The sequence below is a fragment of the Ailuropoda melanoleuca genome, chromosome 12 (genome assembly GCF_002007445.2).
Source record: "Ailuropoda melanoleuca isolate Jingjing chromosome 12, ASM200744v2, whole genome shotgun sequence".
Taxonomy (NCBI): domain Eukaryota; kingdom Metazoa; phylum Chordata; class Mammalia; order Carnivora; family Ursidae; genus Ailuropoda; species Ailuropoda melanoleuca.
Genome location: NC_048229.1, coordinates 69,323,777 through 69,346,699, shown reverse-complemented (window position 1 = coordinate 69,346,699; position 22,923 = coordinate 69,323,777). Strand labels below are relative to the sequence as shown.

Sequence of the window (22,923 nt, the reverse complement as noted above, 5' to 3'; positions counted from 1 at the left end):
GTTGAGCTGCCGCTCAGGAGAAACCATGTTTCCCTGCTGATTCTGTGCGGAGGTAGCCCGTAGAGTTTATTCCTAGGTGAGGTTATTTCCTCAATTAGGTGACTCTGAGCCTGTTCCGATGTGTTAATTCATTTATTTTTTGGCCTCATTTTCTCTTTAACGGTGGAGCTGGTGCAGTCAGAACCTGAAGGGTTCTGTTCTCCCTCAGCTGGAACTCATTATCCAGCCGCCCTGGAGGCGCTGTACTGCGGTGCCAGGGGGGTTGAGGGCAGCCGCTTTCTTCCCCTGATTTTTCTTTGCAGCCGGTGCCTCACAGGTCAAATGGAATAAAAAAAATGCTAATTGCCTCGCCACCAGTCATGACGGGGATGTGCGGATATGGGACAAGCGGGTGAGTAATCTCTTCCCTCCCCTGCCCCAGTTGGTCTTTAGTCCCTCCCCGGGGGTGTGAGGAGGATGCTGTGAGTAGCAGGACTCATCTTGAGAGGCCAGGGTGCCCTGCACACTGAGCAAATTGCCATTTTAAGATCGCAGTACCCAATGACATTTGCTTCCTGGTCAAATTGATTTGAAGGAAGATAGAGAATATTGTGATCAGTGGTTAAGAAATGAATTGGGCCTGACCTAAGTTAAAGCCCCATTTTGCTGCCTCCTAATTATAATATCAGCTGAGCCACTACACTTCTCCAAGCGTCAGTTACCTTATCTTCAAAACGAAGATGATAATAGTGCATGTGTCATTGAGGAGGTCAAGCCTAGGGACCAGACACTATTCTAGAATGGTCAGCAGGCTTCTTATCCCTGCCCCGGATTGCAGAGCACAAACTGGTTGTTTTAGGACATATTCCATCCTGGGTATTTGTGGTATAAATTGCCGAGGCGAGGTACTTAGGGTGCTCCAGTCCTCCCTTAGACATCCAGCTGTCCCATCAGCCTCACAAGAGCCTGCAGAGCATATATTTTCCCTGCACAACCTGTGTTAACTGATGGGCACGGAAGAGGTGCAGGGTCCTGGTCGGCCGCCGCGATGGAGAGTGTTGAGAGTTTGGTTTGTTGGCATCACTGACAACAGTGATGCGGGAAAAGGCTCGTCTGTACCCAACTGCTAGGTGCTTGGGTAGTAATGCACGGGGCAGTCGACTTTGTAAGATCTGGGGTGTCGTACTGCCTCCTGCTTTCTGAAACTGGAGGCTAGAGCTCCTCAGCTTCTGTGGGAAGCACCCACTTTCAGTTTTCCTGAAACTGTCAGCCGGGGTGCTGTCCCATCTCAGCATGACTTCCATCCCTTCCCTTGTGGCAGGGAGCGGGGAAGACAGTTGGGCAGAGGAGAAGGAAATGAAGCAGGGATGGGGAGTCTGCTGGCTTGGGCGCCACAGCTTGCTAGGGAAGCAGTGTGTTGGCCTAAGCCCTCTGCCTTACGTGGCTCTTGGATGAGAAGGTGATTTTGTAAGTAGGGGTTAGACGGGTACGTCTTCTATGTGTTAGTTTTTGTCTCTGTCCCTTAGTCTGGTCTCATAATAGCCATTCTCCCCTCTCTTGATTTCTTAAAGTGGTGATTGGTTTTGTTCCTTTCATCACCAGCATAGCTTTTAAATTTGTAAATGGTTTAATAAAATATTTGGTTAGTTTGCAGTGCATACAGATTTGCTTTGGATTGTTTTCAGGCCATAGGCAAAATAAACCATTTGGTATTTAGCCATAAATCCTGTCATACTTGTCTTCCAAACTAGTATTGGAAAACCAGTAGTATTCCTTATCTTGAAGAAGAAGACTGCCAAACTATTCCTCTCTAGTTTTCCAGTCCGTCCACCAAGAACCTGACTTCCCTCAGCAATTTTATCTATTTTGTTTAAAGGGTTTTAACTTTTTTTTTTTTTTTGCTATTAATACTTAGGACTTTTGCCCAGATGGATTGTAAAACTTGTAGGTCATGTTTTTACCTCTCTGGCACTTTCTAGTGCTAAGGCAGCTCCGATGACACCAAGTATCAGAGGCTTAAAAAAATGTGGTTGTGGGTGGCAATGTTGGTTTCATTCAAGCACCCAGATGATGAATAGTAGTAACATTTACTACTCGTTTATTATGCACAAGGCATTGTTCTAAGAACTCTCTCTATAACTAGCCTTTGAAGTAAGTACTATTTTTTTATCCCCATTCTACAGATGAGCAAACTGAGGCCTGGTTTGTTGTTGGGATTTGAACTCAGGGAGGCTGGTTCTGAAGACTGCTTGTAACCTCATAGACCAATGCTGATTATAGAAGCAACAGATGCTCCTTGTAGAAAATGTAAAAGAGAAAATAAAAACATTTATAGGCCTATTACCCAGGACAAATGCTAACATTTTGGTGTTTTCTTTTCTTGTGCTTTTTAAAAAACATGGTTCCTCATATCACATACATGGTCATGCATACTTTTCCCATTTAATAGCATTTTCCCTGTGCTGTAATCCCTAAGTCTAACATTTAGTGGCTATATCACATTATGTTGGATAGCTATACTGTAATTGACTCTAAAATTTAATTATTCCCCATTTACTACTTGTGTTGTTTCTAGTTTTCTGGTGTTCCGAATAACACCAAGATGAACGTCTTTTATTATCTAAAGCTTTTGGTGAAATTGGAATAGTCTCTTAAGAAAGGAAAATTTTAAGTTGCTTGATAAAAATTGTCAAAGTTTTTTTGCCAAAAGGTTGTACTATTTTGTATAAACACCAGCAGTGACAAATGTAGCCTTGCCAACGTTGAGTATTATTTACAAGTAACTTCTAATTTGATAGCTTAATAAAATCTGACTTGAATGTATATTTCTGAGGTTTCCTCCTAAGTTTGCGTGTTTCGTGTAAGCTTATTAATCATGTATAGTTATCTTCTGTGATGTGTGTTCATTCTCTTTGGGGGTCTTGGTGCTCGATTACTTTAAGATTGGTGGTTTTCCTTCCGGTCTCTAGGTCAGGTCTGTTTGAATGTCCCAGCCCCTCTCCTTGGGTGATAGCGAGGAAGGGGAGCAGGGATTGCAGACTGCACTACTCAGGGGAGGAGCACCCACTACCCTGTATCCTTCATTAAAGCCACACCTGGGGCTGGAGCGGGAAGAAACCAGGTTCACAGGCCTGTATACAGAGCATGTGTGAAGGAGGGTTGGAAGAGTCTTTTTCTGTTTTGTTTGTTTTGAAGAAAACAAAGTGGAGTTTCTTGAGGGTAGAGACAGTACCTGGTAGTGTTTTTGTGTCCCCACCTAGCCCCCAGCGGAATGTTACATGGTAGACACTTGGGGAGTTCTTTATAAATTGACAACACTCAGTGCCGATCCTGTTGTAGAAACCCAGCACGGCAGTGGAATATCTTGCAGCCCACCTCTCCAAAATCCACGGCCTGGACTGGCACCCAGACATTGAGCACATTCTTGCTACCTCCAGTCAAGACAACTCTGTCAAGGTGAGTGACCCCCGGGGACAGTTGGGGGAGCTGTGTGGGAGGCATCAGATTTCATAGTGGCCCTTCCTTCGGAAGGAGAGCTACAGTAAGCACAGTGTGTGTGCTTTAGGGTGCTGGGCGGGTGAGCCTGGCTGTGTAGGCCAGCAGGAATGACGGAGTAGCGTATCTCTGACGGGGCTCTGGGGATTTGTTCAGAGCATTTTCTTTCCCTTTGTGAAAGACGTCAGAGACGAAACCATTTAGAAAGGAAAAGTTTATTAGCCAAGCAGTTGCCAGGAAGTCAGATTTCAGGGAAAAACAACACAAAACCAAACCAAACCAGATAGATCAGTAAAGGAAAAAAGCCCACAAAATTGTTAGGGTTACTAAGTTTCCGATTAGTCTCACTGGGGTGGAAAACCAGCAGTTTTCTCTCACGATTATCATATCTGCAGAAGTTAGGACATCTTCGGTCAGCAGCGTCGCCACAGTCAGGGAGAGCGTTGTTTTACTAGAGATTCTCTCTAACTTACAGGAAATGCTCGAGGGTTTGTGTGTTTCCGTGACCCTATCATTTTTGGTTTATCTCAGAGCGCAGCATTTCTTGTTTGTTTTTCCGGTCCTGACTGTGGGGTGTGATGCATTTAGAAGGATGCAGGCCACAGGGCCAGCCTCATTCCACAGGCCTTCCTTGTGGTCAGGCCCCTGTCTGGAAGGACAGAGACTTGACCACAGAAGTTTGCTTAGCAATTTTGTGATTCAGCATTATTAACGAAATGCTTTGTTTACATGGGCATGCAGACAGTGTCATTTTTTGGTATGGTGAGCAAAACTGGAATCACAACACTAAGGCCTAAAAAGTTAAATTCTGTCTTGAGGTTTTTAAGTCCTTTAGGGTTGTCATTTACTTTTATGTGCCAGAGTGGGTTTTTTTGGTCTGTTTGTTTTGGGTTTGGGTTTTTGTCACCTTGTCACCCAAGTTCAGAACCCAGAAACTATCTAGTTCCCCTCCTCCTCTTTCCTCAAGTTTGTCGCTGTTCAGTGACATCTTTACCACCTGTGAGGCTGGATTCCGCGGGTATGGAAGCAGGCAACAGGCCAGTTTCCACATGTGAGACTCAGTCCTTGTTCCTTACATGTAGGCTGAGCTTATGAATTAAGTGAGACTTTGGACATGGTATTTAATTTATTCCACTATATCCTAGTGGAAGGAAGACAGTTTTTATTGAATGTGTATAACTAGCATAATTGTAAAAAGTGAAGCAGTTTTAGATGCACTTTGTGTAATATTCAACCATCATTTTTAGTAATTTGTAGACCAGGATCAATATGTCATTTTTTCCTACGTAATCATTTTCTTAAGTTGACCTGACAATAGGTTAGCTTATAATTTGTAGTAATATATTTTTATTATATTTTTATTTTCTGAATTGAAGGGGTATGCTGGAACAAGATCCCATTGAATGAATATTTTGCCTGAGTTTGTAAATTGTTAAACTGTGAAACTGTTGAATTGATGGTTTAGAGCTAGATCAAGAAGAAAGAAAAGGATTTTTCTTGTATGGCCCTTAAAAATAGAACATTAACCACAATCACTTCATATCGGTTTAATGATTGTTTTTTCCCTGATCTTGGGTTAAGCAGTCTAGTTTAAAACATTGCCTTCTTCTAGACGAAGAGTCCTGGAAATCCAGACACAGTTCCTTGGTACATCCTGACAGATGTGTCTGCCTGTGGGTCAAGGTCAGCCTTACTGAGAGTCCTATACCCACGAGGCTGTTCAAGAACCTGGCTCTTTCTTACCTGAGGCTCTTCTGATATTTCTTCAGAAGCCTTTCTTTCGGGGTGCCTGGGTGGCACAGCGGTTAAGCGTCTGCCTTCGGCTCAGGGCGTGATCCCGGCGTTCCGGGATCGAGCCCCACATCAGGCTCCTCCGCTAGGAGCCTGCTTCTTCCTCTCCCACTCCCCCTGCTTGTGTTCCCTCTCTCGCTGGCTGTCTCTCTCTGTCTAATAAATAAAATAAATAAATCTTTAAAAAAAAAAAAGAAGCCTTTCTTTCTGATCTGTAGCTTGTAGCAAGGGCCTTTTGGCAAGTAAGAGAAAAACAGAAAGCACCTGTGGATGAGAGGGCGGCATGGCTGCTCTGGTCCTTATAGTGATCAGTCTGTCAGATTGAAACAGACTGAAGTCATTCACATGCAGCATATAATCATTTCATGAGACTGGCAGTGGTTGCCCCGAGCATAAGATCAGATTATGAAGTGAATGAGGACTTGGTCAAATCCCCAGGGTCTTCTAACTTGTCCCATAATTATATGTTATAATTATATGTTATAATGCTCACCAGTTGAGCATATTTAAATCTGGAAACACAACTTTTTTTTTCTCTTAAGGATTGATTTTGTTAACAGTTATTGTGACAGTCTGTAAATAAATATGAAAAGTAACCAATTGCTGAAATATATTCATAGTATTAATATTTTACCTGTATGTAATTAACTTAGAGAGGTTGAACTTCTTTATTTGCTAGTTTTTCCACGTTGGTAGACTTGATAACAGGAAGGCATTCACGAAGTATTGATCTAATTAAAAATCTGGAGAATGCCAAGCAGACCTAATGATTTCTAGTTTCCCTTCTTTTTTAAGTTGAGGGAGCAAGTTGCAGTTTTTCCCTGTAGCCATCGGGGAAACCCAGAAGCAGTTTAGATGGAAAAGACATTTTTTTTTTTAAGATTTTATTTATTTATTCGACAGAGACAGAGACAGTCAGCGAGACAGGGAACACAAGCAGGGGGAGTGGGAGAGGAAGAAGCAGGCTCCTAGTGGAGGAGCCTGATGTGGGGCTCGATCCCATAATGCCGGGATCACGCCCTGAGCCGAAGGCAGACGCTTAACCGCTGTGCCACCCAGGCGCCCCGATGGAAAAGACAATTTTAACTAAATTTTATTATTTTGAATATGGAGCCTGAATTTGGCAAAAAGTGTCAGAAGAAACAAGTATTACCTCATGTAATCCCTTTAAAGCCACATCCTCCCCCAGCCCCTAATTTCTAGCAGCCACTGGTATGTTCTCCATCACTGTAGTTTTGAGAGGGTCCTTTAAATGGACTCATTCAGTATGTAACTTTCTGAGTTGGCTACTTTTACTCAAGAGAGCACCTTCAAGATTCATCCAAGTTGTTTTAAAAATCAATAGATGATATACTTTTAGTTGGCGAGTAGTAATCCACTGTATGGATGTCCTACAGTTTATTATCTGTTGACCCATTGAGGGATGTTGATTGGCTGTTTCCAGTTTTTGATGATTGTGAATAGAGCTGCTATAAACATTCACGCGTAGATTTTCCATTTTGCAGGACAAACGGTTAGGAGTTGGGATCATTGGGTCAGTGGTATATGCGTTTAACTTTTTGAGAAACAGCCAAACTGTCATCTATTTTTGAAAATAATTTCTGAATATGGAATAGTTCAGAGTTTCAGTCTTGGTCATCCTACCTTTGGTGCTCTGCCATTTCCTGTTTCGTGACAAACGCTTGGGCTCTGAGTATAGTTGTGTCCCTTCATTGAAAGCGCAGGCGTCTCTAAGGCAGAGTGTGTCCAGCTCACCTCTCTCTGCTCTGCAGCCTCAAGTTCCGCACGGTCAGTGGTGGAGCGGGTGAGTGTGTACGTGAGTGTGTTGGTGTCCAAACAGCCACCTCTTTCCTGTGTGACTTTGGCCAAGTTAGCCTGTTTAGTAATTTAGCTTTTGAGAAAGAACGGAATGACACCCAGTACTTGGTTGTTGTAAAGATGAAATGGGATAAAACCCCTGAAGCTCTGACCTCTGTCTGGAATGCTGTAAGTAGGCAGCACATCAGCTGTCCTTAGTTGTTACTTTGCCCTGCGTGGTGTAAAAGTGACGCAGGGTGAAAGCTTGTCGCTCTGACCTGTCACCCGCAGACCTGTTTAATAGGCAGGCTGACGCTGCTCTGCCCCGAGGCCTGGTCCTTGGGAAGTTGGGAAATTCTCCTGTAATGTTTATATATGGGAAAGGTTCTGTGTGTCTGCCCCGCTCCCCTGGTTGGCGGGCTGCCGGGAACACACTGAGGACAGAGAGCGAAGGGACCGCAGGCTGCCCTTATTTCAATCGCTGAGTTTTTTAATGGCATTTACTCCACAAATTATCCTGTTTTCTTTCTTCCAGTTCTGGGATTACCGCCAGCCTCGGAAATACCTCAGTATTCTCCCTTGCCAGGTGCCTGTCTGGAAGGCCAGATACACTGTGAGTGCGACACCCCACCTCCTGCTGGGAGCTTCATCTTAGTGTTCCAGACAGGGGAGCCAAGGGCTGTTTTCTCTTACTTCCCTTTGTGAGGCAGTTCTCTCTTTCCGTCTTGGCTGAGGTGTGAGGCCAAGGTGGTCATGACGGCATAAAAGCTGTTACGTATTTTAAAAACTTGCCCTGGGGATGTTGAGGAAGCGTCTGTGTGAGGACTGCTCACCATAGACTGGGAGGCAGGACTGCAGGACGGTGGTCACTAATGGCAGGGGAAGGGGGCAGGTGGAGCCAGAGGGCTGCAGGGCTTATGGTCAGTGGATCGTGGTGCAAAGAAATCTGGCTTTAGATTCAGAAGACCTGCGTTTTGGGTCCATCTGTGCCTTTTAATTTTTTCCCAAGATTTATTGAGGTGTAATTGACGTGTAACATTGTATAGGTTCAAGGTGTACACCTGTTGATTTGATACGCTTCTATATTGCAAGACTATTAGTACCACAGCGTTGGCTAATACCTCTGTCACATCACATAATTACCATTTCTTTTGGATTGAGAACATTTAACATCTACTCTCTTAGCAACTTCCAAGAATATAAACAGTATCATTAACTATCATCACCATGCTGTATGTTAGATCCCCAGAACTCACTCATCTTTGAACTGGAAGTTTAACCGACATCTCCCCATTTTCCCCACCCATCAGCCCTTGGTAACCACCATTCTGCTCTCCGTTACTATGAGTTCAGCTTTTTTAGATTCCATATGTAACTGATGTTAGACAGTATTTGTCTCTCTCTGACTTATTTCACTTAGTACAATGCCCTCAACTCCATGCATGTTGTGGCACATGATGGGATTTCCTTTTTTCTTGTGGCTGAATAATATTCCATTGTGTGTGTGTGTGTGTGTGTGTGTATAAAACACATCTTCTTTATCTATTTTTTAATCTGTTTTATCTTCTTTATTGATCCATTGATGGACACTTAGATCACTTAGATTGTTTCCATATTTGCAATGAGCCATTTAATATTTGTGTGGCCTTGGGCAAGCTGCTGGATGCTTTTGAGCAATAGTTTCCTCCTCTGTAGCATATGAATAATAATTTTTACCAGGCCTCCCTTTTTATTATTGTGATAAAATTTACCGTTTTAAAATATGCAATTCAGTGGCATTTAGCACATGCACAACATGCCTTTCCTTTTGAAAAATGGTATGTGAAAATGCTTTATAAACCATCAGATGCTACAGATATAGGGGATAGGCTATTAGTCTTTCAGCCGTTTTCCCATTGCCACATTGATAGCTTCTGATCAGAGATAATACATTTTCTTCGGTGTCAACTTGAAAGGGAGCACAGGGATGAATAAAGCTGCCTTCATGCGTTAGGCTGTCACCCTGAGGCGCTGTGGAACATAGAAGATAATTTAGGTATTAAGTGGCTTTTGCATCTGGGAGCGCTTGTCAAGAAATCATTGTTCGTATGAATTGAAATACTTCTCTGGATTAATATGTTTACTTTAAAAAATAAACAGAGAAGTCCAGGAGTGCTGCCAGGAGGGAAAGTGAAGATAAATGTGCTTTTAGGTGACTGTGGTTTATTTCTTCAAGAACAGAGTTTGATTATCTACCAAATGGACCCCTTAGCTACCTAGCAGATTAGGTGTCGATAAGTAGAACGTGTCGTTCCTGAAATTGGAGGGTTTCCCTCCGAATAGCTGCAGTTTTGGGGGCCGTGGGAAGGTAATGCTTTGTGTGGATGCTGTATGCTTCTGGTGCATTTCCACATGGCAAGAGTACTTGTTCGCTGCTCTGGGGTTTTCCCCAGTGTGTCTTGCATACTTGTTCTGGATGTGAAACACTGTGTTCTTGTGTGCAGCAATCCGAGCCATTTGCTTATTTTAGAATTTAAAGTTCTCCAAGTATTTGGCTTAGCTTTATTTTTTACTCACTGTGGTCCCTTCCACGCAAGGAAAGAGTAGAATAAATGCAAAAAAAAAAAGGAGATGTGATGGATAACTTATGGTATTTGGAAAACATTTCCCCAGGTGGGTTGGGGCCTTCCATCATCTCATTTATGTTAGTTAAGAAAGCTTTCCAACTTTGGTAATTCAAGATTCAGCTGACTCTCCCTGGAATAATCACCTGCTTTTCCCTTTCCTGCCGTAGCCCTTCAGCAATGGATTGGTGACCGTGATGGTCCCCCAGCTGCGGAGGGAAAATAGTCTTCTCTTGTGGAACGTCTTTGACTTAAACACCCCAGTCCATACCTTTGTGGGACATGATGACGTGGTGCTGGAGTTCCAGTGGAGGAAACAGAAGGAGGGTGAGTGGGAGCCTGATTTCCTCCTGAGCCTATTCACAGCAGCTCCAGTAGGATTGGCCGTGTGGTCCAGTGCGGAGGACGCAGACCCCTCAGCGCTGGGCTTGAGGAATGGGAGAGTCAGGGAGACAGCCACCATTCACTGTAGATGGGTAAAGGGGTGTGGCGCTATGCCTTCTCTCCCAAGCTCCCGTCTCTTTTCTTAGGTTCAGTGTCATTTCTCACCTACATGGAAGAGATCTGTAAGAGATGGATAGACTTACTGTTGGATCATCTCTAGGGCTGAAAAACTCTGGGGTCACAATCCTCAGAATTCTGGAGTTTGCTCCTTGCCACTCTGGGGAGGTCATCATCAGCACCTCCCACCATGTGTTCCTAGTTCCCTTCACAATGCATAGTGGTGTTTTCTCTGCCATCTCCTTGAAGATGGGTTTGGCCACATGTCTTGCTTTGATCATGAGATACGAACAGAGTGATGCAATCTCTTCTGGGTTGAAGCATTAGCAGCCATTGTGCAATTACACACTCTCTTTGCTTCTGCCACTGTAACTGGCAAAACTCCAGCTGGAGCTGCGCCTGTGAACAAGATGACCTTGCTTTAAGCCACTGAGATTTGTTTGTTATTGCAGCTTCACCTGGCCAGCCCTCACTAATGCAAGGTCAGGTGTAATGGAGTCAGAAACCCTAGGCCTCAGCTTCTCCAGCAGCTCTCCATGCAAACTCAGTTGCACCTTCTCTTTTCCTGAGATCTTATTGTCATGATCTCTAAAGGTTTTATTGAATAGAAGTATATTTCTTGGTCTTTCCATATTAGAGAAGGAAAGCCAGGCAGTGGAGTGGTGTGACCTGTCAGAGTCCCAGGAAAGGTCTCTGGTAGACCTGGGATTAGAGCACTTTTTTTTTATTTTTTTAAAGATTTTGTTTATTTATGTGACAGAGAGACAGCCAGCGAGAGAGGGAACACAAGCGGGGGAGTGGGAGAGGAAGAAGCAGGCTCCCAGTGGAGGAGCCCGATGTGGGACTTGATCCCGGAATGCCAGGATCACGCCCTGAGCCGAAGGCAGCCGCCTAACGACTGCGCTACCCAGGCGCCCCTAGAGCACTCATCTTATCCTGGCTTATTTGTGACCTTCACAAGCCTGTTTTCCAGGATAGTTTTTGAAGGGACTCTTTTGATCATCCTCTTAATTTTCTCATCTTTATTTCCCAAATATCCCTGCTTCTAGAAACATGAGGCTGCTTGGTCTTTATCCCATCAATTTGCATGCATGACTTTGGCTTTCAACTTCCTCTCTTGCATTTTGCGACAGTAAACAGATGAAGTCGCTTCCTCATGGTCTGGCAGGGAGAGGTTGGCCTGTAGCTTTGGCTTGAAACAAAAAGTTTTTAGCATCCTGTTTTCAGTTATCTATGTCATCTGTAAGCTGGTAGTGTGAATTGTGCAAATTGGGACCATCTAGTCAGTAGTGAGATTTTGAGTGCAAGTTACAGGTGTTTCTTCAAATTCCTTTTTATTGTAAAGTATATCATCTGTCTAGAAAATTGCATGAAACATGGACAGTCTTACAAATTTTGAAGTGAAAATCTATGTAATTACCACCGTGGACTAGAAAGGGAACATTGCTCAAGCCCCAGATCATAGTCCCTTCTCTTCCCCAGAAGGAAATGCTGTCCTAATATTTATGAGTGTGATTTCTGTTGTTATTTTTATAGTTTTGCCACCTGTTGATGCATCCCTCGAAGTAATTTCAGCTCACTGGTTGGACCTTTTGTAGATGTAATCCTCCCGCATGTATTCTTCTATTTTACTTCTTTTACAACCGATGCCGCTCTGTTTCATTTTACTGCCATGTCTTCTTAGTCAGTTTTTACTGGATTATCTCAGGTTTTGACTTGGGTTTTCACTGTGGTGTGGGAGCTCTTAGAGAGCTAGCAAGAGAATTGGGATGCCGTGGCCAAGGGAAGAGGATGCTTCATGAAGGAAGCGCCAGTCACTGATTTCAGATGTTGCTGAAGGATCAACGTGCAGAATAAGAGAAGAGCACTTAATTGTACAAATAGGAAGCTATGTGATTATTAAGAGATGAGTTCCAGAAGCAGATTGAGGATAGAAGCCAGATTGTAAGGCAACATGAGCAGAGGCAGCAGGACCTGGTTTTGTGAATGAAGTGCCTTCACAAGCAAGGAGTAGACTAAGTTGATCTTAAAGCTGCTGCCCTCTCTCTCTGAGGGCAAGGAGAGGGTGCAAGAGAGGGGGTATGTGGGAAAGCAAGGGCCCTGTGAGAGTGAGAGGGAATGGGGGTGAAGGCACTAGTGAAGGGGTCGGGATTAGAATGGAATTAGGGGTAACTTTTCTCCACAGTCAAGGACACGAAAAGAAGCCAGATGTGGAGGCAGACAGTTGCTGACGTGAACATGAATCTGTACAGGGTCAGGGGGACTCCTGGCAGGCAGCCGTTCAGAAGACTTGTGTCCTGTTAGGCACACACAAGGATACGGTAACACACTGAGGAGTGAAGGCTCGATTGAGGGCAGTGACACAGAGAAGGAACTTCTGCCCCTCACCCACCCTTTAAACTTGGACACATCATGTTCTCTGCTGCCTCCATTTTCCCATCTGTAAAATGAAGGAATTGGATGGAATTAAATTATAAACTCCTCTAAATTCTTTGCTCTCTAAGGATGGCCATAAAGGAGATTCTAGATACGAGCTAATTACTCTGAAATGCCTTGATCTTCAATAAAGCTCCGTAAACGATTTTAGAATTGTTTCCCTCTGACCAGACCTGATATGTGAAAATACAACTCAGTCAATTAAGAACATTCAAGATTGATTATCCATTTTATAAAGAGATGCATCTCTTTATCAAAAAATTCTTTTAAATGGTAAGGGGTCGTTATGCATTTAAAGCAGTTCGTTTCACAGAAATCATATTCATGCTCAGCTCCTCTGGAGCATATAAAAGGAGGAACATTTGTGGAGGCGAAAGTTCAATGTGACGTTAAATCCCAACATCCCTCTTCACCTGCTGAGATGCCAGATATTATTTCACTTCATTTAAGTTTCTGCTCAAATGTGACTTCCTCAGGGAGGCCTGTCTAAAAATAGCTCTGCCATTTGTTCTCTTATCCTGGGTGTTGGGTTTTTTTCCCCTCTCTTTCTTTCTTTTCTTTTTTTTAATAACACTATCACTACCAGACATTTTATTATGTATTTATCCATTTGTCTGGTGCTACCCCTGGTTTGTGAGATGTATAAAGACAGAGACTGTAGTATTCACGCTTGTCCCAGTACCTAGAACAATGCTGACGTCTAGGAGGTGGTCACCAAGTATTTGTTGAATGGATGGATGAAGGAATCTCACTCCATTGCGACCTGTAGCAAAATCGATGTTGAATTAAAAAAAAAAAATTCCAGGATTCTTATTTGGTGATTTCTAGGGTCCAAGGACTACCAGCTGGTTACGTGGTCACGGGATCAGACCTTGAGAATGTGGCGGGTGGATTCCCAGATGCAGAGGGTATGTATGTGGTGCTGTGTGGAGTAATGTAACTGGGTATGCTAGAAACTTAAAAAAAAAATACGAGATTAGTACTTGTGGAAGTCAGAGGATACGTGGTGGACATTTGATAATACTTGCTGGTTGGCCGAGTGGCTTGTGTAGACAGACCACACTGAGGCTTTGAGGTCTTCAAGAGCCAACTTCAGTATTGGGCACTTTTAAGCATGAAAAGCCTTTTCTCTTGTCCCGGTATGAGAGTGTGGGTAGCCTACTGAGCAGATGGCCTGTGGGCTTCATTTCTTTCTCTTCTTCTAAATGAACTAGGACGTCTAACCTTACGCTCTGCAGTGTTCAGAGCCCTTTACATCCATCAGCGTCACCCCCTGTCCTATGAAGCCCTTTTCAATTTTTGCCCCACAAATGATACCTGTTTCTTATATGAACCACAGTGGTTGGTACCTTGCTGTGGCCCTTGCTGTGCTCTGCCTCAACACGGTTCTTCCATTCAGTGGCGGCATTCCTTAAAGGCAGGAACCGTGCCTCCTTGTGCAGCCTCCCCCACAGTGCTCTGTAGAGGGTGAATAGAAAATGCTGGGTAAAATTTACAACACTGTGGGGTGCCTGGCTGGCTCAGTTGGTAGAGCAGCTCCTTTTTGTGTGTGTGTGTGTGTGTGTGTGTGTGTGTGTGCCAAAACCTGGGAACAAGAGCATGCAACTCTCTTTCTTTTTTAAAAAGATTTTTAAAAAATTAATTAATTAGAGAGACATGAGCCTCAGTCCCACAATCCCGAGATCATGACCTGAGCCGAAACCAAAAGTCGGACACTCAACAGACTGAGCCACCCAGGTGCCCCAGAGAACATGCAACTCTTGATCTTAGGATTGTGTATTCGAGTCCCACGTTGGCTGTAGAGATTACTTAAAAAACTGTCAGTCAATCAATCATTCGATCTTAAAAAACATTTTGCAACACTGCTTAGTACAAAATCACTCTTGAGCATTTTGGTCAAGTATCATCACCTTATTGCCTTTCAAATATATTTTTTCCAGAAAGTGCTATTTGTTCATTTTTGGTCTTGGGTTAACTGAACAACTCCATAAAGGCTTGGAATTTAAAATAATGTTTTCTGAGGCTTGCATAAACTATGAACAGGATGAGAAATTTCCAGGGTAGATAAAAGTCTCTTCTCCTATGTATTTAACCAGGGAGATTTGGTGGTAGGTAAAACCTATTTTGATTGTATCGGTTTTTGGTTGACATCTTTAGCCTTTGTGGTTCCCATTTTTAAGTCAGAACCCTAACCAGACATGGTGATCATTTCCACTGACTTCTATAGACCTAGATCTTCTACCCTTTGTTGCAGCTTTGTGCAAATGACATGTTAGATGGCGTGGATGACTTCATTGAGAGCATTTCTCTTCTGCCGGAACCAGAGAAGACCCTTCACACTCAAGATACAGATCACCAGCACAACTCGAGCCATGGGGAGGAAGAAGGTAATCGGGCAAACGGGTGTTTCAGGTGAGGTGCCCCTGTGTGCATATCAGAGTTACAGCAGATACCCTAGAACTGCTCTCAGGCCCATTTTCAAAAATGTTTTCCAACAACTGAAGAACCTCTCTCTCCTGCTAGTCTTAAAGGAAGACCTCCTGAGCAATATCCTGGAAGAGAAGAAATCAGAGCAGCCGGGGCTGCCTCAGACTCTGCAGCAGGAGTTCTCCCTCATCAACGTGCAGATCCGGAACGTCAACGTGGAGGTGCTCACTGGTTTATGGCCTTGTTCTCCTGCTTGCCGATGGCAGTTGGTGGGAGACGGGGCTCTTTCAGCTCTGATTTCAGCTAGCAAAGAGCTTTGCTGCTCTAACAAGGGAATCTCTCTGCTTGCTTTTTTATTTTCTAGGTTTTCTAGAGAAATAGATGTTTTCCAAATGCAAATTATAGTCTCACGATAGTATTTTCTCGTAAGATGAACCAAAGAATAAACTGATGCTCATGTGTTTTGAAATCCTCTTAGCTGCTCCAACACCTCGTTTTACCATGTGTGAAGTTACTTAGAGCCAGGAAGGCTTAGTGATTTGGCAAAGGTTACTGGTATAGTTAATGGCAGAGCTGAGTTTGGAAGCCAAACCTCCTGACCCCCCAAGGTTCTTTGTGCTCTGCTCTACTGTCTTCCCTTAAAGCTGGTCATTTCCTTAATGACTCATAGTAAGAAGGTCACCAAACTTCTTTGTTCATTTAACACATGAAAAGGTTTACTGTCTTCCTTTTGGGGAGGTATTGAAATGCTTTCCTTCAAAGAATCGAGTCTGTGAAGGAGTTTTGAAGCTTGATTCGTTTCTTTTTTGCCTAGATTGAAATAAACGGTAGGCATGGATATGTGCATGTGCATAATTATCTCCTTTGGCCTTTCTGGTGGGGGAGGCAGAGGGAGAGAGAGAATCCCAAGCAGGCTCCAGGCCCAGCACGTAGCCCAACGTGGGGCTCCATCTCACAATCCTGAGATCATGACCTGAGCTGAAATCAAGAGTCAGACACTTAACCGGCTGAGCCAACCAGGCACCCTTCCTTTGGCCTTTAAAACAACTCTGCAATATATGCTTTTCTCCCTACTTTACAGAAGAAGAAACTGACACTAAGAGATGTAATGACTTACCTGAAGTCAGCAGCTATTTGGTGGAAGAGATAATATTTGGATCTGTCTCCAGATTTCCCACATGTGTGCCTTTTTTTGCTTTACTCCAGCTGCCTTCTCTGGTTGGCAGCATGAGAAATCAAGAGAGAGAAAGGATTCTTTGATTAATTGGGTATCTGTATCAGTTCAGATCATACCCCCTTTCTTGAGAACAGTTGAGGATGGTGTGGATAGCCAAGTGATTCTAGTTTAAGAAGGAGATCTTGATTCTTTTTCCAGGAGTGCTTTTTTAAAAGTATTGAAATATAACTAATGTACCCTAAAATTTACCCTTCTGAAGTGTGCAGTTTGGTGGTTCATAGTATAGTCACAAGGCTATGCCACCATCATCCCTAATTCCAAAGCATTTTCATCATTTCATCACCCCTAAAAAATCCTATACCCATTTGCATTGCCCCCCCCACCCTGCCCCTGACACCCACTAATCTGCTTTCTGTCTCCATGGATTTTCCCAGGAGTGCTTTTTAACTCGAGTCTGGTATTTCATTTCTTCCTGCTTTATTTTCTCATCTCAAAATAAATATAACAAGTTTTAGTCTACCTCACAGCTTCAAGCTGAAGCTTTTGTAAGTCAAAATACTTTGAACTTATTAAATCAGTGCTAAAATTAAAAATACGTCTTGAGCATGAGTTGTCTAAATCTTCCAAATTCATTTGTCTCTGGAGAGTCTCCCATCACCCAGGTTCCAGGAACCTGGAGCTTACGGTTAGCTTGTTTAAAATCATTTGCATCCGGGGTATCTGGGTGGTTCAGTCGGTTAAGCGTCTGCCTTCAGCTTAGGTCATGATCCTGGGGTCCGGGGATTGAGTCCCGCATTGGGCTCCCTCTGCCTGCAGCTCTCCCTGCTTGTGCTCTCTTTCTCTCTCTAACAAATAACTAAATAAGATCTTAAAAAAATAAATAAATAAATTCATTTGCCTCCGGTGATGACTGATAATTCATCTCCTGAGCAGTTGTCCCTTTGTCATCTGCAGATGGACGCGGCAGACAGGAGCTGCACGGTGTCCGTGCACTGCAGTGGCCACCGTGTCAAGATGCTGGTGAAGTTCCCCGCGCAGTACCCCAACAACGCTGCCCCTTCCTTCCAGTTTATCAACCCTACAACCATCACATCCACAATGAAAGCGAAGCTGCTAAAGGTGGGGGTCTGTGTTCACACGTTCTCTTTATGTTTTAAGAGGAAACCTCTGTTCACGGGCATCAGCATCTAAGTTGAGTGGTAAAGTTGAATGAAAACGCCAGTAGATTAGATTGGAAAGTCATCTGTGTGTATGTGCTTCGGTGTTAAGTTCATTGTGTATAGAAAACAGCAGAACATGGTTCTTACCGTTTTTGGATCATGGACCCCCTTCGAACATTTAATGAAAACAACGGACCCTTCCCCAGAGAAATTTGCACAAATGTTATAAATAATTTTAGAAATATTGCATGTAGGGGCGCCTGGGTGGCACAGCGGTTAAGCGTCTGCCTTCGGCTCAGGGCGTGATCCTGGCGTTATGAAATCAAGCCCCACATTAGGCTCCTCTGCTGTGAGCCTGCTTCTTCCTTTCCCACTCCCCCTGCTTGTGTTCCCTCTCTCGCTCGCTGTCTCTATCTCTGTCAAATAAATAAAATCTTTAAAAAAAAAAAGAAATATTGCATGTAAATAGTTGTAGTTCTATAATTGTATATAATCTGCTCATAGATCTTATTAAAACTATGCATTAATCCCAGGTTAAGAACCCTGCAGGACATTTTCACTTATCTGGAAACAGTAGGCAAGATGTATTCTGAAGCTAAAAGATAATTTATAATCAGAAAACAAGGGTGCCTGAGTGACTCAGTCAGTTAAGCATTCGACTCTTGATCTCAGCTCAGGTCTTGATCTCAGGGTCGTGAGTTCAAGCCCTGCATTGGGCTCCACGCTGGACATGGAGCCTACTTAAAAAACAAACGAAAACAAAATGTAAGATAATTTTAAAAAATCCATTCCATGAAAGGAGGTGGTGTGATCCGCAGGTGAGGCTGGCTGGCTGCCCAGGTGAGGTGTCTGGAGGGATGGCGGGGCCTGAATGGAGGTGGGATAGCCTGGCATCTGGTCCTTGCTCCTGCAGCCTCAGGAACTTGCTTTGGCAGTTCACACAGAGCTAATTGGGCAGAATCTCCATTAAAAAAGCCCCACGAGCTGGGCATGATACACCTTGTTTTCATTTTGAGCAGTGTCATGAGTGAAGTGACTGAAATGTCCTGACAAACCAAGATGACCCAAATGTTCTTCACCTTTTGCCTAGTTTGTATCACATACACTTGACCCATCTTCCTGGAGGAAGATACATAACCAAGAAATTTTTCAAGTGGTGTAAGGATCTCTCAAATGCTGCTTTGATTTTGTAGTAAAGGTACATTTTGTGCTTGGAAATTTCTTTTTTTTATCTAAGTATAATGAACATGTTGTGTTATATTAAATGAGTTTCAGGAGTGCAATATAGTGATTCAACAGTTCTCTACATTACTCAGTGCTCATCACGACAAGTGCGCTCCTTAATCCCCATCACCTGTTCCACCCATCCCCCCACCCACCTCCCCTCTGGGAACCATCTGTTTGTTCTCTCTAGTTGAGAGTCTCTTTTTTTGTTTGTACTTGGAATTTGAAGATTTCATTGTCATATTTGTACATACAAAAAAGATATTCCTATTGTTTTAAAAATGATAGGATTGGGAAGTATCTTTAAAGGTCTAATTCAGTGCTGTCCGATAAAAATATAATGCAGGCTACATATAATTTAAAATTTTCTAGTAGCCGCACTAAAAAAAAATTGAAAGTGGCAGGTAAATTAATTTCAGTGATATTTTTACTTAATCCAATATATACAAAGTATTATCATCTCAACACGTAAACCATATAAAAATTACTGCGAGAGTTTGCGGGGTTTTTTTTGTGCTAAATCTTCAGCACCATGTGAATTTTACACTTACAGCGCATCTCAGTTCAGCATGCCTAGCAACTGAGGCTGGCCCTTTCCTATTTTTTTTTTTTTTATTTTTAAGATTTTATTTATTTGAGGGGGAGAGAACAAGCAGCGGGGTGAAGCAGAGGGAGAGGAAGAAGTAGACTCCCTGCTGAGCAGGGAGCCTGAAGCTGGGCTTAGTCCCAGGACCCCGAGATCATGACTTGAGCCGAAGGCAGACGCTTAGCCAACTGAGCCACTGAGGCGCCCCAGCACATCTCAGTTCAGACTTACCTCACTTCACATGCTCTATAGCCCTGTGTGGGTAATGACTTCCGTATTGGACCACGCAGGCCCAGTTTACATGCCTGTCTTCAGTATCTGTGTCAGTTTATGTCTATAGCATGTGCCTTAAAATGTTAGGATTTATATTTTTAAAGAAGCAAAAAAAAATATATGTATATATATATACACATTGTAATTCCTACCAAAGTGAAATCTGTTCCCCCTGGCTTACATTGGGTATTCTAGGATACTGAGATTTTCAAGAGCGGGTGGGGGTTAAGCTAGAAGGAGAGGAAAGGAGTAGAAATCACAGTAAAGAAATGTGCCCTCTCCAGCTGTGCCTGCCCTGGCTAAGGAGAGGGCTTCTCAAATCTGCTCCGTGAGCCTCTAGAGTAGGTGGAAAGTAGGATGCTGCACTGGAAGCCTCAGACACAGCCACGCTCCCATCTCCCTGAGTCTTCACGACTTCCCACTGCTTGGAAGAGTAAAAGTGAATCAGGAGAAGGAATGTTGCTATTCTTGACTGTGTTTCGTGCCTTTTCTAGATCCTGAAAGACACTTCCCTGCAAAAAGTGAAACGAAACCAGAGTTGTTTGGAGCCCTGCCTGCGCCAGCTCGTCTCCTGCCTTGAGTCTTTTGTGGTGGGATTCTTGTACCAATCTATGCTTTGATGTTTGGTTTTGTTTATTCCTCCCCAAACTAATGTATCCTTATTTTGTAAGTCAGCTTTAAGACAGCTTGTGGTTTTTATTCTGTTAATTTTTAAATTTCAGAACCAAGAAGATAGCACTTCCAGCAACCCCTTTGCACTCCCAAACTCCGTCACTCCGCCCTTACCAACATTTGCCCGGGTGACCACGGCCTATGGGTCATACCAGGATGCCAATATTCCCTTCCCTAGGACCTCGGGGGCCAGGTTCTGCGGAGCAGGTTGGTCTGTTTTTTGGTTCTCTGATTCTCGATTTTGTGAACAAGAAGCCCAGAATGTCCTATAGTCTATAAAGAAATCTCAGAAAAATCAGGAAATTTTCATTTGTTTTTGTTTCGTGGGAACTCAGAATACTGCTGTAGTGTTAAATGGTTTGATGTTGAATTGGCTTCTGTAGACATATCCTGGGAATGTTGAACTGAATTAGAGTTTTTATTCTTTCATTCTGATGAGTGTGAATGCAAATCTTATTCAGATCTGTGATTCTCAACACAGGACGGGTTCCCTAGCAAAGAAGTATAAGGTACCCAAGAAGACTTTTTCCACACCCCACACATCCCAACCCTCCTGGATCCTAGAGATTCTGACCTTTGTCCTTGTTACGTATGGCTACAGTCAGGACTGACCAGGGCTGCCTTAGGATTTCCCACGTGCAGCTCATTGACCTTGATGTGCACATGTGGTGTCTCCTTTGTCAGGGTATCTGGTGTATTTCACAAGGCCGATGACGATGCATCGAGCAGTGTCTCCAACAGAACCTACTCCAAGGTGAGCCTGAGAGATGCAGATGTTAGCTGCGTTCATGGGGCCATAAGTGGGCAGACATCTGGGAGTGAGCACTGAGTTTGTCTTTGAACAAGTGGTTTTAGTTCTTCAGTAAATACCCACTCTAAGATTTATTCGAGAAAGATGAGGTTCATGAAATTGCCACTAAGCTGAGATTTGGGAGGTCCGGTTACTACCAAACCACCAGAAGAAGTAGTTTGATAAAAGCTGTTGTCAAAACAAGGCAAATTCTTTTTTAATGGGCTTTTGCCCTATTGCTGAAGTATTATCTGAACATTCAATACAAATAGAAAAGTAACAAAAAAGATCATCTGCAGGTCCACAGCACTAATACGCCACTTCTAACATTACCAAAACATGTTAAATTTTTATTTCTTTATTTTCTTTGTTTTCTTTATTTTTATTTTTAAAGATTTTATTTATTTATTTAACAGAGAGAGAGACAGCCAGCGAGAGAGGGAACACAAGCAGGGGGAGTGGGAGAGGAAGAAGCAGGCTTCCAGTGGAGGAGCCTGATGTGGGACTCGATCCTAGAACGCCAGGATCACGCCCTGAGCTGAAGGCAGACGCTTAACGACTGAGCCATCCAGGCGCCCCAACATGTTGTTTTTTTTTTTTTTTAAAGATTTTATTTATTTATTTGACAGAGATAGAGACAGCCAGTGAGAGAGGGAACACAAGCAGGGGGAATGGGAGAGGAAGAAGCAGGCTCGTAGCAGAGGAACCTGATGTGGGGCTTGATCCCATAACGCCGGGATCACGCCCTGAGCCGAAGGCAGATGCTTAACCGCTGTGCCACCCAGGCGCCCCCCAACATGTTAAATTTAAAAATGACATTAAGTGGTTGGAAAAACTCACAGTATGGAAGTTTTAAATTAAAATTTGAAAGCTTTGTTTTTCCTTGGTGAGTCACTGTCAGCAATTTAACATGCTTTCTGTCTGGTCTCCATTATTTTTCTGTGTGTGGGTTTTTTAGTTTGTTTGCTTTGTTCTTTTTTTAAGAGGCAATCTAAAGTAGCAAATGAGAATGTGGACTTCGGAGCCAAGCCACTGGGTGCACATCTTGGCCCTGCTGTTCTGTGACCTTAAGCAAGTTACTAAACTGTGCTTGAGTTTCCTCAACGATAACTTGGGGATGATAGTGGCACCTACTTGCTTCAGTTTCTGGGAAGATTAAACGTGTTCGTCCCTGAGAAGCATTTAGAACCATTCCTGGCACGTTGCTATGTGTTTCCTATTATTACTACTGGTTGGTTTTTTTGTTCTTGTTTTTGTTTTTTACGTTTTTACTGCTTTATTGAGGTATAATGCATATAGTATATAGTTGACCCACTTAAAATTTAATTTCAGTGGCTTGTTGTATAATTTACAGATATAGACAGAAAGTGTATTAGTGTTTGCCCAGCCCTGGAGGAATGGGGGACTTGGGAGTGTTGACAGCTGGGGGGTGCAGTTTCTTTTGGGGGTCATTAAAAATGTTTTAGAATTGACTGTAGTGATGGCTGCACATAAATTTGCCTATTCGGCATTTTATATAAATAGAATCATAATTATGTGGGCCTTTGTGACTGGCTTCTTTCACTTCGTGTAATGTTTTCAATGCTCATACGTGTAGCATGTGTCAGAACTTCCTTTTTTTTATTGCCAGATAATGTTTTATCATATGTATATGCCACATTTTCTTTTATTTGTTCATCAGTTGATAGATGTTTGGGTTATTTCCACTTTTTGGCTATTATGAATGAGGCTGCTATGAGCATTCATATATAAGTTTTTGTGTGGGCCTAGATTTTCATTTTTCTCAGGTATATGTATGGGAGTGGATCATATTGTAAAGGGTTTTTTTTTTCTTCATTAATCAACGTTATGTTTTAGAACAGTTTTGAGTGTGTAGCAAAATTGAGTGGAAAGTCCAGAGAGTTCTGGTATACACCCCTGTCCCCACACATGCACAACCTCCTCCATACCACTGGTTTTTTAAGCTTAAATATTATCAGCTATATATGGTAGACTTCTGGTTCTGCAGTGGG

General features: G+C 43.1%; 1 protein-coding gene across 5 annotated transcripts in view; it reads left to right on the top strand.

The window, feature by feature from the left end:
• WDR59 (WD repeat domain 59) overlaps positions 1-22,923 on the top strand; it is an 87,071-nt gene that overhangs the window by 35,950 nt on the left and 28,198 nt on the right. For all 5 annotated transcript variants that reach the window (XR_004629060.1, XM_019807879.2, XM_002927134.4 and 2 more), the window contains exons 7-17: positions 303-391; positions 3,319-3,435; positions 7,598-7,675; positions 9,836-9,992; positions 13,431-13,510; positions 14,857-14,989; positions 15,126-15,250; positions 17,161-17,325; positions 19,944-20,039; positions 20,172-20,328; positions 20,806-20,875. Coding sequence is in view for 4 of the 5 variants with exons in the window: in XM_019807879.2 (XP_019663438.1) it covers positions 303-391; positions 3,319-3,435; positions 7,598-7,675; positions 9,836-9,992; positions 13,431-13,510; positions 14,857-14,989; positions 15,126-15,250; positions 17,161-17,325; positions 19,944-20,039; positions 20,172-20,328; positions 20,806-20,875 (1,267 nt within the window). In the remaining variant the exon portion in view is untranslated. The remainder of the gene's footprint in view (positions 1-302; positions 392-3,318; positions 3,436-7,597; positions 7,676-9,835; positions 9,993-13,430; positions 13,511-14,856; positions 14,990-15,125; positions 15,251-17,160; positions 17,326-19,943; positions 20,040-20,171; positions 20,329-20,805; positions 20,876-22,923) is intronic.